Consider the following 18,867-nt stretch of genomic DNA (forward strand, 5'->3'; position numbering starts at 1 on the left):
GTGCGTGGATCCTCACACAAACACCAGCATCCGCATGAAGCCTTGTCTGTGTTCAGACTCACCTCTTTTTCTTTCTCTTCAGCTTCTCGGGTCTTGTAACGTTTCTGTACTTCTTTTATAATTCGGAAAGCATTCTGAAGATTTAAGGCTGGTACGGTCTGTTCTCCAGGTGATTTCATATTTGAAGCTCGGTATGTACTATCGAAGAAGGAAAATTTTTATAGATATTAGGCTAGCAACCCGATCCATTACTGTAACTTATAAGTGGGGTAATCTTTCTACTGTGTTTATGTGCTGATGTGTGTGCTGTGTGGAGGTCAGAGGTCAACACTGTCTTTCTTAATCACTCTCTGCCCTTTTATTGAGAGGTTCTTTCACAGATCTGTACAGATGGGCTGGTTAGCAAGATCGGGGCCCCTGTCTACACCTGGGACTACAGACGCAATCTGCTGCACTTCATTTTTTTAATTTTTTAATATGTGGGTTCTGGAGATCTAAGCCTAGGTCTTTAAGCTTGCACGACAACCATTTTACCGATTCTTTCTCTCCAAGACTATCTTTTAAAAGACATTTTCATATACTCCAAGCTGGCCTTGAATTCCTGATCTACCTGTTGTATACCCTCCACCCCCAACAAGTGCTACCCTGCCTAGACGGTTTAATGTTTCTGTAAGAAAAACAACTACTGCTCAGTGGTGGCGCAGCACACCATTAATCCTAGCACTCTGAGATTAATCCTAGATCTCTGAGTTCAAGGCCAAGGTCAGGCTCCAAAGCTACAGAGAAACCCTTCTCGAAACCCCCCTCTCCCTCCCCCCAAAAAGAAAAACAACTACCACCAAATATGGGAATGGTCAGAAATCAGAAAACAAACAAACAAAAAAAATCTTGTCTTTAAAATGGAAAGTATTAACAGCTAATCCACTGGAGTAGGGAAATCACACTTGTATTTTTTCAAACCTGACATAGTATCTCCCAATATTCCACCCCACTCCATGAAGGAAGGAAGAACCTAATGTAGCATACACTTTTTTTTTTCTGAGATGGGTTTCACTATAGTACAGGGTTGTTGGAATTCACTCTGTAGCCTAGGATGGTCCTGAACTTGTGAATTTTCTGCCTCAGCCTCTTGAATGTGAGCTTCAAACTGTACTATGTGTCACCATAGTTGGCTCACACACATTTTCTTTTTAACCTGAGAATTCTATTGCAAAATGTGTACTGTGAATATAAAATTGCCTTATGATGATTCTAAGCTAGGATCCATACTTAAAACATTACAAAGTCAGCAGTGTAATCCTTGTTTCTTGGGGACTCACATTTCCTTGACGAAAGTGGCTTCAGGGTTGGGAAAGATGTTGCCTTCATTCCTGCCAAGAGCACTGCCTGGACAATAAAAGTTGATTCGCAAGTAAGTGTAATCTCCCTCCACAGACATACTTATGTTCTGTTCAAAGAAAGAGAGAAAAGTTAGGTTTGTTATTAGACTATAGAATGAAGCTCGGAGGCCGAGCGTTTATCTATAGTGCACACGGTCCTAGTTCAATTCTTAGCTGCAGAAGAAAAAGTCTGCATTTTGGCGCTTGAGTCAAACCTATGAAACTGAACCAAAATCAAGACAGACACATTCAGCACTGTTTGTCACACGATCAAGTGACTGCCTCTCAAAAACAGATAAATAAATGAATAATAACCTAATTATAAAATATCTTATGACAGGAACACATTTTAAGGTTAAATAATGACTACAAATTCAGAGACACAAACTATAGGGGCTGTAGGAGACGGCTCAGGTGGTAAAGTGCTTGCTGCAAAAACACGAGGACCCAGGTTTGCATGCCCGGCACCCACACAAAACCCAAGTTTGGTATGCATATCTATAATCCTAGGGCTAAAGGCAGGCAGAGACCTGGTGAATTCCCAGAGTTTGGTGGACAGTCAGTCACTTTAGCCAATTGTTCAGTCAGGGCTCAATGGTAGAGAGAGCCTGGGTTAAGACACTGGACACTGACCTACGGCGCATGCACCTATATGCCCCCACACAAACATATGAAACACAAACAAATTAAGAAACCAAATAACTGGAAAATCATCTTTCTGGACTAATTTAATTTCCTACAAAGTGAAAACTAGACGTGGGGGAGGGGGACACCAAGAGCAGGAGACAAAGGAGGCAGGAAGGCAGCACAGTGGAGTGTAGGGTGGATGTTCAGAGTAGGAGAGAGGAGCAGAGAGTATTAAAGAAAACACAATGACGACACCTGGCCAGGGAATACTGGTACCTTGATTGTGGCAATATGGAAGGGTGTGGCAATGCCAAACACGGGCATTATCACAGTCTCATATTTCTTATCAATATAGATCTTCATTTCTCGAATATGTGGTTCCTTAGGCATCAGAGATGGGTTTTTGTAGGATACATTAGATTTGCGAGCTCTGGAGTGGGGTTAAAGAAACAAAACAAAAGGTAATTGAGAAACCTCGGCAGGGACGTATCTTTAGACAACAGCCTCCTCCACGTGGATGCCTACTTCTGAATCTGTTGCTCCCCCTTCTGCTCCGTCAGCCTCCTCTTGGCTTCCTCGTTGAGCTGGGCTGCCAGTTCCTTCTGATGTGCTCTCCGCTTCTCTTCTGCAGTCATTTCATTCTAGGAAAGTGAGAATCAATTCACCGGAACACGGGGAGCACACGTAGGACAGTTTTTGTCAGTCTCCTAATGCCTCCATAGTTGGCCTGCATCATCTACGCGGCCCTAGCAGGAACTAACCTGGGGATTCTCTTGCCTCAGCCTGCTGAGTGTTGGTATTACAGAGGTGCATTAGCATATCCTACTCCATGGCCCATGGGATCTAAAACGGTAAACTTACCCGTGTTCTTTCTGTCAGTAATGCTGCCCTAGAACCTCTTCCCAGAAGGTCCTCTGCCTCATCTTTCTCTTCTTCCTCCTCTTCTTCATCCTCATTCTGTTGAACAAGGTATAATAAAAATACCATTTACTACTATTTAAAAAGCTGAGGCTGCTTAACTCTTCTATTACACTCAGATTCCTCTAACAACCATTTAGAGCTTTCTCACCTTTAGGAAGATCCCCACATTCTTTACTTTCTTTTTCACCGAAGTAAGAACAGTGGCTGGGCCATCCTAGAATACAGAAGAATTTAGACCTTTAACACTTGCTCTTAACTAAGTTGGGCAATATCAAGAACTCTCTAGATTCTTCTTTTGTTGTTGTTTTGTTTTTTCGAGACAGGGTTTCTCTGTAGCTTTGGAGCCTGTCCTGGCACTAGCTCTTGTACACTAGGCTGGCCTCAAATTCAGAGATCTGTCTACCTCCACCTCCCAAGTGCTGGGATTAAAGGTGTGTGATATCACCAGCCGGCTGAACTTTCTAGATTCTAAAAGGCTTTTTTTTCTCTTCTCTGTAGCTTTGTAGCCGATCCTGGAACTCACTCTATAGACCAGGCTGGCCTCAAACTCACAGAGATCCGCCTGCCTCTGCCTCCCGAGTGCTGGGATTAAAGGTGTGCACTACCTTCACATAGATGATTCTAAAATCTAAGAACAAATAGTTCTTCCTCTCCCTGTTTCTCTTCAGGAACTATAATTTGAGCAATGGCTGACTTGAAAATAGGTGGCTCAGCACTAAGAGTGCATATTGCTATTGCACAGGTAAGACCTGAGCTCCGTTCCAACACGTGCTAGGCAACCCGCAACTGCAGCTCCAGCTCCAGGGATCCAAAGCCACCGGCATCCACAAGCACTCATGCACGTACACACACTTGGAAACAAAATCCATTTTGGGGTTGATGAGATGGCTAGCCACAGGAAGAGAACAATTATTAATGAAGAACCCATAAAAAAGCTGGGTGAGTGCCGGGCTGATGTGGTAGTGTCATATATCAATCTGTTGATTTCATTGGTTAATTAATAAAGAAACTGCTTGGCCTGATAGGTTAGAACATAGGTGGGTGGAGTAAACAGAACAGAATGCTGGGAAGAAGAGGAAGTGAGGCAGATGCCATGCCTCTCCTCTCCAGGGCAGACGCGATGAAGCAAGCCACCAGGCCAGACATGCTGAATCTTTCCTGGTAAGACTACTAAATATGGGTTACTAAATATGGGTTAGGCAAGATATGAGAGTTAGCCAAGAAGAGGATAGATATAATGGGACCAAGCAGTGTTTAAATGAATACAGTTTCCGTGTAATTATAGCTGGTGGCCAGGAGCCGGGCGGCAGGAACACAGCTCGCAGCTCCTTCTACACCAGGCAGTGGTGGGGTACACCATTAATTCCAGCACTCGGGAGGCAGTCAGGTCTATCTCTAGGAGTTCAAGGTCAGCCTGAGTCTGGTCCAGGATAGACTCTAAAGCTACAGACAAACCCTGTGTTGAAAAACCAACCCACCCAAAACAAAACAAACAAACAAGCTGGATGAGGTCACGTATATCTGTAACCCCACCTCTGAGTGACACTGGAGGATTCCAGGGAATTGTCCTTACTAACCCAGCCACAAAACTTGCATCGCCCCCTTTCTAGTCTCTATGGGTACATGTGCACACACATGTATGCAAACACTCAGAGTCATACACACATACAAACGAACATGAAAAAAAGCAAGTTTCAGTATTAGAATTAGTTCCTGATTTAAACACCCACGTGTCTGGGCCAGAGTCTCTATTCCCAACCGTTCTAATAAGTCTATGTAATGGACTTCCCCACATAGCAGCCATTAACAAAGACCAGAAGTACCAGAGTCCACGATAGACTTCAAAGATTAGTTTGTGAACACAGAAAGTTTAAAGATAGTGCACCTCATCTACAAGCACTGTGTCACCAATGAACAGGGCATAGGTTTTCTCTTCTGGTTTCTTCCCTTCTTTGTTGGTCAGGTCTGAAAATCCCAGGTTAATGCTGAAAACCATTCCTAAAGTAACAAAATGGCTACAGTCAGTGGCCACAGAGGGTATAGAAAAGGAAAATTTATACAGAAAAGGAATAACAGGGAATCACTCAAATTACCTTTCTTCAGCTTGTACTGATTTTTACTATTGATTACTAGAGAGCCTTCACGGAATTCAATTCCCATCCCAAATCTGAAAACAAAGAAAAATATAAGCAGGTTAAAACATCAGTAATATTGGGGGCTGGGCAGATGGCTCAGAGGTTAAGAGCACTGCTTGCTCTTCCAGAGGTCCCGAGTTCAATTCCCAGCAACCACATGGTGGCTCACAAGCATCTGTAATGAGATCTAGTACCCTCTTCTTGGATAGCAGGCATTCATACATACAAGCAGAACATTGAATACATAATAAAATAAAATCTTTAAAAAAAAAAATCAGTAATATGGCCTACATGTAATTCCATCTTTCAGATAAAGCAGGCCAACAAGTAAAAGTGGTCTACCCTTGATGCTCTATTAGTAAAGGAAGAAATTAACAAAATGAAGCAAAAAAACCAAAAAAAAACAAAAACTCACCAAAACCCCAAACAAACAAACAAAATAAAACAACCCAAAAACCAAAAACCAAACCAAAAAAGATAGTTTTAGGCCTCTAAATGTTATATAATTCCAGTATCAAAAAATAATTCCCAGGCGCAGTGAGATGGCTCATTCGGTAAGTGCACATCCATGGGAGAGAAAAGAACTGCTTTGAGATTTGACCTCTGATCTTCACATGCACACCACAGGACACAAGACATAAGTAAATGTTTTCTATAAGTAATACAGAGGAGACTGGACTGAGAGGCAGTCTTTCAGTAGGATAGGACTTGTTATATTGTTATGAGCCTGAGCCCAGGAAGAACACAGCGAAGAGTGCGTCTAGAACTGGTTCCCATGAGCACTTCTGAGTGATCCGTCACTGGTCAAATACAGTTTTTGACAAACACTGTATCAAGTTCAGAATAAATCCAGCAGGCTATCCTAGAGCCATTTAATCGCTCGCTCGCTCTGTCTGTCTGTCTGTCTGTCTGTCTGTCTGTCTGTCTGTCTGTCTGTCTCTCTCTCTCGTAACATTTGCTTGGCACACATGAACATGCCCATGCAAAATACTGGTGACAAAAGGAAACAAACAAAAATACTGGTTAGACAACTGATGGCACACGCCTGCAGGTCCAGGACTTGAGAAGTTTTGTGTAACTCAGGCTGGAAGGAGTTGGGAGGTCAGTGTGAGTTACTGCAGGAAACCCCATCTCATAACACAACAATCAAATACTCCCAAACATTAGAGAGGTCAGTCTAAGAACACAGACTGACTAGATACAGCACACACTGCAACACACCCTAGGTTTTTCGTGATTTTGTTCAGCAGCTCTGGCTTCTGTTTCTTCACCACATCCATGACAGAGTTATACACATCACATATCTTTACGCCTAATGAGAGAAAAGAGACATTAAGTATTTTTTCAGTGGAAGACAACAAAATGACATCATGTAATGAAGTTATTTTTACCTACTAAGTCCCTTAAAGTAGCGTTTTTCAAAGTGTGAAAGGAGGAGTATCTGCCATGACAGGAATTAGCAATCTCAATTTTTAAAACAGAAAGCATATAATCATTTGTTTCTTTTGTGGTGCTGGGAACTGAAGCTGGTCTCTTTCGGCTGTGCTAAGGATGAAATCCAGGCCCTGCACAATCTAGACAAGCTACATCCTCAGTCCCTGAAAACCATTACTCACGGATCCAGGGGGACCATGAAACAGCCAGGACCTCCAGACCAGGCTTTCTTTGGAATCTTACCATGTCTTAATTCTTTTAGCAACTCCTCTTGAAGCTGGAGTAAAAAATTGTAATTTTCTTGAACTTCCTGAGTAGGGTCAACCATCAAGGTGCGAACAAGGTTGGAGCAGTAAGATTTGAAGCGAATGCCCATGGCACACGTAATGGCCCCAAAATGCATATGATTTTTATCACTAGGGAGCAACAAAAGAAAACATTTTATCAGCAAATCCGGCAGAGCAGCACTGGCGTTCAACACCCACACTCCCAACAGAACAGACATAAACTCCTTCCACCCCTAGACACACCACTTATAGTTATCACGTAATGATTAGAGACCCAAACTTTAGGATAAAAATCCAGGGAGAAGCACTTGGGAGGCAGAGGCAGGCGGATCTCTGTGAGTTCGAGACCAGCCTGGTCTACAAGAGCTAGTTCCAGGACAGGCTCCAAAGCTACAGAGAAACCCTGTCTCGAAAAACCAAAAAAAAAAAAAAAAAAAAAAAAAAAAAAAAAAAAAAAAAGATCCAGGGAGAGATAATAACTGCAGTATAAAACGGAAAGACAGAGCACATTATGAGTGTTGGTAAGTTGCTTACATTCTGGTCCTCTATGACCTAAATTATAATTTTTCTGTGTGTGTGTGTGTTTGGTGGTGTTGGGGCTCAAACCTGAGGCCTTGACACCCTAAGCCAGTGCTCTACTACTGAACTGCGGTCCCAGCAGAGCCCTTTTCACAGTAGGTCTTAATATTAAACAAAGAAATTACCTGATGGTATACCTACCCTTTTAATTTCTTTCAGTTTATTTTGCATTTTCTAGCACTGCCCACCAGGGTCTCTCTCTGTAACTCTAGCTGGCCTTGGACTCGGGAGGCCCCTGACCCTTGGAGCTGTCTGATGCAGGTAGCAGTATTTCAGCTGTGGTCCTCACGGCAGAGCAGAGATATGTGCTCTGAACCAATGACTATCTCTTCCCCTTATCTAGCATTATTTAAGAATTTGGACAAAAATATTTATTATCAACTGCTAATGTAAGATGTAATGAAATACACATATACATGATTATATGTAAAGCAGATTAGTTATTCTGTCTCTTGCTTTTTGGAAAAGTCAAAAGAAAAAAAAAAACAAAAAAAAAAAACAGGTTAAAATGCCCTGGCCACTGTATTATGAAGTTTCCATACTTACCTCACCACACTGAATTTGAGATTATAGTTGCCACCACTCTGAATGATGGGAGGGTAACACATTTCCACAGTAGAAGGGTCGGCCCCAGCTAGGTATTTTTTCTCTTCAATGGCCTTTTCCACAGACTCAGCCAGTTTGCTATGCCGAACTTTCTAGAGCATGCAGAAATACAGCGACACTCACTGGAGGGCAGCACACACAAGTGTAAGTAGGACATGTCATCTGAAGGCGCAGCACGCACATGTTGATAATAGTGTGGTGTACACACCAGACGGTATATTGATAATCAAAAGAAATGTGGAGCTTACGTGGCATTCATAGCTTTCCAGGATTCTTCAGTAAAATAACAGCTTCAATGAACCACAGTACGTGTTTACTTATTTTGTTACCAATTTCAAAGGAAGTAAAACAAAAACCCTAAAAATGTGGTCCAAGCTGAGCAGAGACTCGGTACTACTGCATCAATACACTAAACACAGCCTCCCTCTTTCATTACCTCATCTGCATCCACTATTTCCATGACTCTTTCCTTGAAGAATTTGTTGAAGACCTCAGAGGTGATGCTGGCTGCTTTCTTCATCAGGTTGAGCTCACCATCCTCCTTCACAGCGATGGTGTATGCCACAACAGCACTGATATCTACCTGCAGGCGAAGTGGTGAATCTCTAACCGCCAGATACAACCCCCAGCAATGCATGCCTCTGAACGCTCAGTCTCTTCCGGAACTGAATGAACACTTAAAACGCCTCTCTTAGGACACACGTGCATTCTATGAGACATTAAGCCAATGTACTACTGAACACATAAATTTATCTTTCTAGGTTGGAGAAGGCAGGAAGGCAGGGAAAGATGAGTCCAAAACAGTTTTTGAGTAAGAGATTCTTCTCAGCTATCTAATGTGAGTTACCCAATGTGGCCGCACCACTTCTGAATGCCTTATCTTCTAAAGGAAAATTAAACAGGAATATGATTTAGTCAAAGGACATGAAAATCAGAACTGTGAAGAATGAACATGGGTTTTCCCAAATGAAAAATCCTCTGCTGTGAGGGAAGCCCATGCTACCTCCTGTGTCCCCTTCAATGTGCTCCTCCCTGAAGAACCCTTACTTTGTCAAAGCCCTCCTTGTTGAGACAGTCACTCCAGCTCTTCATGAACTCTCCTGGGAACTTGTCTTTGCTGAACACTCCAATTTTCTTGCCATTCTTGCTTTCTTTAATGGCTTCAATCATTTTGTCAAAGCTGCTCTTATTACTTTCGTTCTATCAATGCCACAGGAAAGGAAATGTAAATTGAAGAATTAGACTTCTATTTTCTACCTACCAAGCAGAGAGTAATAATCTAAACCATGGAAAGGATGCGTTTTCTGAGCCCCACCCATTTCTTTGGAGCAGATTATCACATGCCCAATACTGACAAACATTTTTTTGGGGTATTTTGACAAAACTATTCTCTTTATAAAAAGACAGAAAACTCAAATACAGAAAATTCTGAGAAATGAGCACATCTAAGTTTTTTTTTTAAGGACTTTTAGGTTAAGAGCTCTAATTAGTTATTGTAATAGAAAAAATTGCATCCTCAGAGAGCGGTCAAGTTAGTACTACTCACCAAACTACAGCTCACTCCACTGCTGCCAAGCTAAGAGTTCCAGAGCTCCTTTCTCCCCATCCGACTGAAGACTCAGCACTGTCACTACAGCTACAACTTTCTTACCTTTTGTTTGTTCTGAGAGACCTGCTTATCTCTGCGTCCCAAGTGCTGGGATTAAACACTCACTGCGTCTGGCCTTCTTTTCGTGCATTTTACAAGTCCCCAAGGTACTTGTGCTCAATGCTTAACATTCTATCCCCCATTTTTACCAACATTTACTGGTCCTGACCTTCTCTCTGACGAGCAGTGTTATGGCAGGGGCTCCATTAGCATTCTCATTGCCTTTAGTATTGGCAATCTGTTTCAAAAATTCCACTTTTTTTTTGCTGGCCATGAAGATGATTTTGTCATCACAGAAGACCATGATTGTATCAGTTAGCTCATAACCAAAGAGCCATGTCTATGGAAAAAAAACCAACAATGACAAAGCATTATAGATAAACATATTTTTGGATAAACTAACATATCTGGGTTAACTGAAATCTGGGATGGAGTAGCTTTGATGCAGATACAAATAAAAGAATCTGGATCAGGGGTTGAATCTTAAGTGCTGCACGGCGTGTATGTGAGACATGGATTCCATCTGTTCTTATATGCACAAAATATTTCATAGTTAAGAACATAAAATCATCGGGAGGCAGAGGCAGGCAGATCTGTGTGAGTTAGAGGCCAGCCTGGTCTACAAAGTGAGTTTCAGGACAGCTAGGGCTACACAGAAAAACCCTGTCTCAAAAAATGAAAAACCCAAACAAAACAAGTTTACTGTAAAAAACATCAAATTATTTGAACAATTTTGTGTTTCATTTATTTTTCCCTGGCAATGAAGGGTGTCTAGGGCCTTAGGAAAGCTAAGTTCCAGAAATCTTATGCTGTGGGAGCTACCTGACACTGTTCAGAACAGACACACAGAGTGTAAGCGGCAGCACACTTCCATTTCATCTTCTTGAAGACTGCAGACTGCAGCTGACTACAACTATTCATGTCTTCATTCTGAAGACATTCAAGCCAAACGCACAGCAAAACTATTCCTGGCCCTTTTGGCCATGGTACGGCTGGCTACTGGATTATATCTCAGCCAATAAGAAATAACTACATCTATTATGTCAGACGTCAAGTAAGTCATTTTAAAACAGGAAGGTTGCTAGTTTTCCTTTCTCTGTATTTCTGCTTAGAGTAAAGAATGACCAAAGTTCTAGCAGCTACTTCATATCAAGAGCAAAGTGGAATAGTAGGAAGCTGGGATACAGCCTGAGTTTCTGAAAATTGTATATAAGAAAAATACTTTGTTTAACCCATTCTTACATGTAATTAAATACAGTTCATCTACACACGCCTTCTTTCCTTAGATTCTACTAAGCGCTAAAGACAGTGGAAACGTGTGTGGCGAGGAAGACATTCCACACCTCCGCTAACCTGTAAGTGAGGACCACTGAGAGCCTCCCAAACATCAAGCACATCTTTTACTACTGAGCTGCGCACTAGACCCAGGAACTGAACGCTGTAAGCCTCTTACCTGTAACGCAGTTGACTTGGCATACACAATTTCTTCATCCACCCCCACCGACACAACAATGGCATCAATACTGGCATATTCGTCTTCTCCTTTCTGAAAAGAGAGGATAATTTACTTACTTTCTTTATGTATGTGTTCCTGGAGGCCAAACCAGGGTATAGGACGTCTTTTACTGCTCTGTCTTTCTGCTTTGAAACAGGGTCTCTCACTACACCAGAAATTTGTCATTTGACTGGGCTAGCTAGGAGTCGAGATCTGTGGTCCAACGCTGAAGTTAAAGGCATGTGTGTCTCTGGTGACCTTCTTATGTAGGTGCTGAGGATTTGAAGTCAGGTCCTCATGTCTGCAAAAATTGCACCTCCCAGAACCTTATTACTTTTCACACACTAGTAACAGAAATACAGATTTCAGTATCTGCCTCAGGTACAAAGTTCCTAATAGCAGGAAACCTGACGTGCACGCCTGCTTGACAACAGTCATCAAGTCACCTCTTTTAGAGACTCAGCTTTGAGATACACTCACACACAACTAAATTTCGGTTCAGTGCCCTCCTAATGTACTCAGATACGGAAACATCACCACCACCAAACTTCAGAACACCTTCATCTCCTCCAAAAGAAACCTTTCACTTCTCTTGGCTTCCTCTCCAACTTTTGGAAACACTGTTTCTAATGATCTGCGTATTCTGGACATGCCATACAGCACTACCATTAGTATCTACTGTTTGTGTGACTTCTTTCACTTAACATGCTTTCATTATCAATATTTCACTGTGTGCATGGGCACATGTGGAAGCCAGAGGTTAAGATGTTGGTGTCTTCCTCAACTGCTTGCAACCTTAGTTTACTAAGACATGGCCTCACTATGTAGCCAGTGAACCGGTCTCAAACTTACAGATATCCTATTTCTGTCCAACAAGTGTGCAACCTTCTTTGAGTCGTGGTCTCAGACTAGCTGCCCATGAGCTCCATGGAGGTCTAACTCTCCACTCCCAGCACTGGGTACACACACGCTGATGCACATGGAGGTCTGTCTAACTCTCCACTCCCAGTACTGGGTACACACACACACGCTGATGCACATGGAGGTCTGTCTAACTCTCTGCTCCTAGCACTGGGTACACACACACGCTGATGCACTGGCTTTTACCTAGGTGCTAAGACTTGAACTTAAGTCTCATGCTTGCACAGGAAATACTTAATTGATAGCCAAATCATTTCATTATGTGGATATATTTCAGTTTATTAACCCAACCAGCAGCCACTTTAACATTTGGCTAATTTTTGCTTTAAAATTTGTAGTTTTGTGTGTTTTAAGTGTGGGCTAGAGTAAACATGGAATGAATGTGGAACCGGCACAACTTTAGGAGTGGCCTCCCGGGACTGAACTCAGGTCTCCAGGCTGGTGCAGCAGTGCCATCCGGTCGTGTTTCCAGCTTTGAGCTATTATGAATAATGCTACTCAACCATTTGTGGACAAGGTTTTCTTTGCATATAGCTATCTTGTACAAGTGTTTAAGAGAGAAATTGTTTGGGCATATGGTACCAGACAGCTTTCCAGTAACTGTACTATTTTATTTTCTTTACTAGACTGTATAAGAATTCTCTCCTTCTAGTACATGGGCCCTGGAGATAGAACTCAGGCTGTCAGGCTTGGCGGTGAGCACCTTTACTGAGCCTCCTCTGTGGCCCAATTAGTATCTTAGTGCTGTTCATTTGATTTTTCCTGGTAGCTAATAATGTGTATTTTGTAACTATTTAGATTTTTCGCATGCATGCATGTGTACAATGTGTATGCCCAGAAATGGTCCTCTGGCCTCCACGCATGCACACCAACCACCCTTGCCCCCACATAAAAGTAAAAATTTTAAAGTTTTCTCATTTAATTTTGGTCTTACATTTAGATGTGATTTACTCTGAAATGTTTTTGAGTGTGTGTTTATGACTGAATGAATTTATGTACATAAACCAGGTGTGACCAAGTGCCCATGGAAGGCAGGAAAAGAGGGTATCAGATCCCCTGCACTGAAGTTGAAGGCTTTTGTGAGCTGCTATGTTGTGTTAGGAACTGAACCCAGGTCTTCTGCAAGAGAAGCCAGTTCTTAACCATGGAGCCATCTTTCCATCCTCTACTCTGAAATAATCTTTAGGTATTATAGCTGGAGATGTCCAACCTAACTCTCTGGAAGTATGTATTTGTTCAGTGTGGGAAAGACTCTTCCTCGCTGAACTATGCTGACTCTCTTGTCCAGTATCAATCACACTGTGCTGTACAGCTCTGTAGTTTGACACTGAGATGCAGGAGTCTTCTGACTGCTAACCACTCTTGGAATGTTCCACAGCAACTAAACAATGGCAACTATGGCTTCCCCATAGGGCTTCTAACATTTCTTCTTTTTTATATCTTCCTAAAATAGAAACAGGTATTCTGACTGACATCCCACCGTATCCCCTCTGTGTTTGGTACGGGTTACCCACCCTTCCTCTGTCCTCATCCCTCTGCCCTTCTGAACCAGTTAGCACTATTCATTATTCAGGTGGACCTTTAATCAAACAATTCTGTGGTAGAATTAAATTATTTTCTTTTAAAATAACATTTAGATCTCCGGAGCTAGCTAGGTAGTTGTAAGCTGCCTGATGTGGGTGCTGGAAACCAAACTCCAGCTGTCTGAGCCACCACTCGAGCCTCTGGTGTCTTCTAAAGACACACACTGTGTGCTGTGTAGCTAGACTTGAACTTCCCACCTCTAGAACCGAGTGTTACTATGGGTGTGCACTGCCATACCTGGCTCATTCTGTGCTTGAGCAATATAGTCCACTGTGTTTATGTGCCATATTTTTCTTAGCATTCATTCCTGGACAGACAAGTAGGTTAGCTGCATATTTTGGGGCTATGAACAGCAATACAACAAACAAACAAGGTATCTCCTAGATACACAGCTTTAATTTACTTTGCTAACTACCGAGAGGAAGGCTAACAGTATTGCATGGCAGATCTTTGGTATCATTCTGCATAGTGGCCACATTAATTTACATTCCCACCAACAGTATCTGAGGCTTCCCTTTCCTCCCATTGTAGCTGGCATGCTGATTTTTGATAATAGCATTGTAACTGGAACAGGGATTCAACGTGCATTTTCCTGATGTTAAAATCTAACAAGACCACACATGCTGTTTTATTAAAAACTCATTGGAAAAGTTTTATTAAGTCTTAGAATCTCTGACAAGCTTTATCAGATAGGATATTAGTACTAGTAACTTATTTTCTTTTGAGACAAGGTTTCACTATGTAACTAAAATTGGCCTTGAATTCATGCTCTTTCTACCTCAGCACACTGAATAATTTCTTTCAGCAACTCCAAGAAATGGGTATTGTTGCTGCTGTATAGTCTATATTTAGAGAAATAGTATGTGTACTAGACAAACATTAAGATCAGACTACTGTTGGCTTTTAAACCCACTTAATCTTAACCTAAACTTTCTGAACTCTAGTCTTTATCTTCTGAAGTGTTGTCCTGAGAATCACAAGAGTTAATGTTATTGTAATAATGTACAGCTCCCAGGAATCATTATATCAGTATTTTCTCTAAGACTAAAATGGCTCTTAACTAAAACTCTCATTGCAAACCAGAAAGGTAACGTTACTGTCATCATGATTAGTCACCATATATAACCAGCACAAAATAAATACAGTGTATCTAGTTCTGAAAACCTATACAGCTCAAAAGGAAATGGTATGACTTCAAATAGTCAAACAGAGTAAAAGCGACAGTTTCCAGTTTTCTTTTACTCTTGGTCACATTCGGAATGTATATGCTTGAGCTGGTCCCTAACACTTACTACAATTTGTTAAAACAGTGGCACTTACATTATTTTTATTTTTGACATGTGACATACTTTGCGCTTATACTGGTACACACTATCATTTAAAAAATAATGTAAAGAGTTTAATAGTTTTTCAAAAGAACAACAGCAAATGAGCAAGCAGAGCTCAACTAACTACACCTGTACAAACAAGCCCTCCACTGGGAAGAAATTGGTAAGAGGTCTCATAGAAATCCAGGAAATACTAAGTACCACAGAAGGGGATCCAGGAAATACTAAGTACCACAGAGGGGGGATGGGGTTCGTATACAAGAACAGGGCAGATAGGGGTCACACATCTCCAATTTCCAGGAGTCCTGATCTAATCCCTCTGCAAAATAATTTAATTTTCATTAGAAACCACCTAGTAAAGCATTAAGTGTGCTTGGAAATGCTCAACTCAGACACTACACCCAAAAGACATGTTCTAATTTATCAGGAAATTAAATTCTGTATTCTAGATAACAACACTTGTAAACAAGTAACAAGATGAGCTAAAATAAAAAAATGCTCAACTTTGAACATATTTCCTGAGTCCAGGAAAAACAAAACAACACAAAATAAAACAGATACTGACATTTGCTGGTTCTCTATGGAATAAACATAGCCAATCCCCTCTTTCCAGATGAGAGGCCCTGTTCATACAGTGCCTTAATGCCTTATTGTTAATGTGGAGAGACTATTTTTTTTCTGTAAAACAAGGTTCCACTATGTAGCCTACGTGGCTTGTAACCCTCCATTCTGAGCTTCCCAAGTGCTGGATTATAGGTATGCACAAACATACTTGGCTTTCATTTTGGTTTCTTAGATCGCCAAAACTTGAGAGATATCATATAGGTATGCCTATAGACATATTCATCATATAGGAAGCAACCAAGACAGGGCTGAAAAATCTTTCATTAAAGACTCCATAAGAGAAAAAAAAATAAAGCAGGGGTACAACTGATGAGAAACAAGCACTAGGTGATATCACTATCATATGAACAGCACAGTATGCTCTCCCCAAGCTAGGCAGTACACAGACGGTACAAGGCAAACACCGAACATACTCTTGCTACGGGCCAGGCAGTGGTGGTGCATGCCTTTAATCCTAGCACTTGGGATGCAGGGGCAGAGGCAAGCAGATCTCTGTGAGTTTGAGGCCAGTCTGGTCTACAGAGCTAGTTCCAGGACGGGCTCCAAAGCTCCTGAGAAACCCTGTCTCGAAAAACCGAAAAGAAGCGTGGCAATGCTGGAGAGATGATTAGGAGTAGTAGTTGCTTTTCCAGAGGACAAGGTTCAATTCCCAGCATCCACAACTTACAACTGTCTGTAACTCTAGTTCTGGGGAAACCAATGCTCTTTTCTGGTCTCCTTAGGCACCAAGTATGCACATGGTTCACAGACATACATGCAGGTGAAACACCCACACACATAAAGAGAGGCATACAAACACAATGTTTTACAATGAGTTTCCCCCCTTTCTTCTCTTCTAGGCAGGATCTCATGTAGCTCAAGGTGGCCTCAAACTTTCCTATGTAACCAAGGATGACTTTTAACTCCTAATCCTGCTTCCACTTACGGAGACCTGTGATCACAGGTATGTATGGGACACTGTGCTTCCGAGATCTTCCCCCGCCCCGAGACAGGGAGATTATCCCTTGGAACTTGACTTGCAGTTGGTTGAGAGCTTTCATGTGGGTGCTGGGAATCTAACCTGGGTCCTATGGAAGAGCAGTCAGTACTGAGCTGTCTCTCCAGGCCCCAGTGAGTGTTTAAAAATAAGTACACTTTCTGGGTAGGGTAGTGCATGCCTATATAACCCCAGCACTCTGGGAGACAGAAGCAGGAGGATGGTTAAGAGTTCCAGGAGTCCCTGCCCCCACCCTGAGACACCAAAACAATGCTAAAAACATAGTGCGATAAATATACAACCAGTAACATCACTATCAAGAGTCATCTACTAAACAATACTGCATACACTATACTTCACAGCACTCGTGGATTTATTTACTTCTTTTGAGACACAGGGTTTCCCTATCTGTAGCCCCTGGCTATTTCTGTAGGTGAGCTTGGCCTTGAACTCAGAGACCCACCCACCTGCCTCTATCTCCAGAATACTGGGAGTAAGGGCAGTGCCACCGCCTCCACACAGCGGGTGTTCTATCACCACAAACTGTAAAACCATGAAAGCGACTACAGGACTGAATGGCGGACTGTAAGCTCCACTCTGAACGGGCTGCACTGCGGTCTGAGTACAGCGGCGTGTAGCAAACACGTGAACTACGAATAAGGACTGAGCTGCTAGAGATCAACAGCATAAGTCAGAGCAATGTACTGAAAGATGACAAGACAGATAAAAAGTAAAATTGAAAAAAAATTGCCAGTTTTAACCCAAATGGTATAAAATTACTGGGTAGGGATGTCAAGCAATAAAGCAGTAACTGCAGAGGGAACTCAAGTATCAGCATCACAGGACATGGATTTGACATTAAAAGGGCCCATAAATCAATGTAAAGGAAAGGAGACCTATTCTAACACACACTATTATGAAATTTCAAAAGGAATACCAGGTTTTCTCCAAAAGTAATACTGAAAGCCTGAAGAGCGACAAAATTTTGAGTAGAAAATTATTTTCAACCTTTAAGGAAACAAAATAAAACAAAACAACAACAACAACAAAAAAAAAAAACAAAAAAAAAGGAAAGATCACTATGCAGTCCTTGCTGGCCTGCAACTCATTGAGATCTACCTGTATCTGCCTCTACTTAATGCTGAGACTGAAGGCGATTCACCTTTTAAATTACTTTTCTATGGACAGATCTGCTTACTGTCTAATATATTTAAATAATAAACCAAACACCCTTACCAACAATGGCATGCTTGCCTCTGATCTTTCCAACAGAAAACCACTACACCCCCACTTCAGTGGTCAACAAACATTTTGCACAGCTTCCTCAATAATGAGTTTTTTGAAACTGCCAATTTGAGCACTTTGGATCATTTTCTTCAGGCCCTGACTAGCTGTAGGGCTCTCAGCTGGGATTGGTGGACCAGCTCAACCGTGGCAAAGTGCCCAAGTATGGCCAATCTAGGATAGCTTTGAGTAAACCAGAGTTGTGCCCCAAGGCAAAGTCTCTATTGAAATTTTAATTCTATATTTTCTGTGGATATGTGTGGTACACGTGCCACAGTGCACATGTGGATGTCAGAAACCAATTCATGGAGTTGCTTCTCCACCTGTGTGGCTTCTGGGGCCTGAGCTCGGGTTGTCAGGCTCGCAGTTAGTTCCTCATTAAGCTGTCTCACTGGTCCCGTAATTACATCGTGCATGGGGGAATGTGTGCCATGGTACATCTGTGGAGATCAGAGAACATCTTTTCAGAGTTCCTTTTCCTTCCACGGTAAGATCTGAGGATCGAAATCATGTTGTCAGTCTTATTCAGTGAATGCTTTGACCCAGTGAGCCGTTCTATGGCCCACTGAATTCTTTAATTAACCCAAAGTGGGTTGGAGAGACGGCTCAACAAATAAGAGCAATGGCAGCTCTTCCAGAGAACACAGTCCAATTCCCAGGAGCTATCTGATGGCTCACAACCATTTGTATTCCACTTTCAGAAGACCTGACCCCCTCTCCTGTCTTCTGTGGGTACCAGGCATACAAGTGGTACATAATACACACGGCAGACACATACACTCATAATACACACGACATACACATATACTCATAATATACACGACAGACACGTATACTCATAAAATCTTAAAAAAAATATTCCAAAAGAAAGATAAACGCTAAAGGTTGAATCACGAATTGCACCCCAAAATTCCCATGGCAAAGGCTTGATTTCCTTCCCATGACACTCTGCGAGGTGGATCTAGTGGAAGGTAGTTAGGTAAGGGGTGCCCTTGAAGGAGATGTCGTAACCTTGATCCCTCCTCTTTTTCAGGACTGT

At 42.0% G+C, this 18,867-nt stretch overlaps 1 protein-coding gene across 1 annotated transcript in view; it reads right to left on the reverse strand.

Moving 5' to 3' along the window:
- The window catches only part of Supt16h (SPT16 homolog, facilitates chromatin remodeling subunit), a 34,551-nt gene that overhangs the window by 11,380 nt on the left and 4,304 nt on the right, over positions 1–18,867 (reverse strand). The window contains exons 2-16 of the mRNA XM_057786435.1: positions 11,070–11,162; positions 9,786–9,956; positions 9,016–9,168; positions 8,405–8,551; positions 7,909–8,060; positions 6,740–6,912; positions 6,284–6,374; positions 5,021–5,094; positions 4,813–4,925; positions 3,076–3,141; positions 2,868–2,963; positions 2,532–2,647; positions 2,283–2,436; positions 1,320–1,447; positions 63–198 (exon numbers count right to left, since the gene is read on the reverse strand). Of these exons, the coding sequence (XP_057642418.1) occupies positions 63–198; positions 1,320–1,447; positions 2,283–2,436; positions 2,532–2,647; positions 2,868–2,963; positions 3,076–3,141; positions 4,813–4,925; positions 5,021–5,094; positions 6,284–6,374; positions 6,740–6,912; positions 7,909–8,060; positions 8,405–8,551; positions 9,016–9,168; positions 9,786–9,956; positions 11,070–11,162 (1,863 nt within the window). The remainder of the gene's footprint in view (positions 1–62; positions 199–1,319; positions 1,448–2,282; positions 2,437–2,531; positions 2,648–2,867; positions 2,964–3,075; positions 3,142–4,812; positions 4,926–5,020; positions 5,095–6,283; positions 6,375–6,739; positions 6,913–7,908; positions 8,061–8,404; positions 8,552–9,015; positions 9,169–9,785; positions 9,957–11,069; positions 11,163–18,867) is intronic.

Source organism: Chionomys nivalis, chromosome 12 (genome assembly GCF_950005125.1).
Source record: "Chionomys nivalis chromosome 12, mChiNiv1.1, whole genome shotgun sequence".
NCBI lineage: Eukaryota > Metazoa > Chordata > Mammalia > Rodentia > Cricetidae > Chionomys > Chionomys nivalis.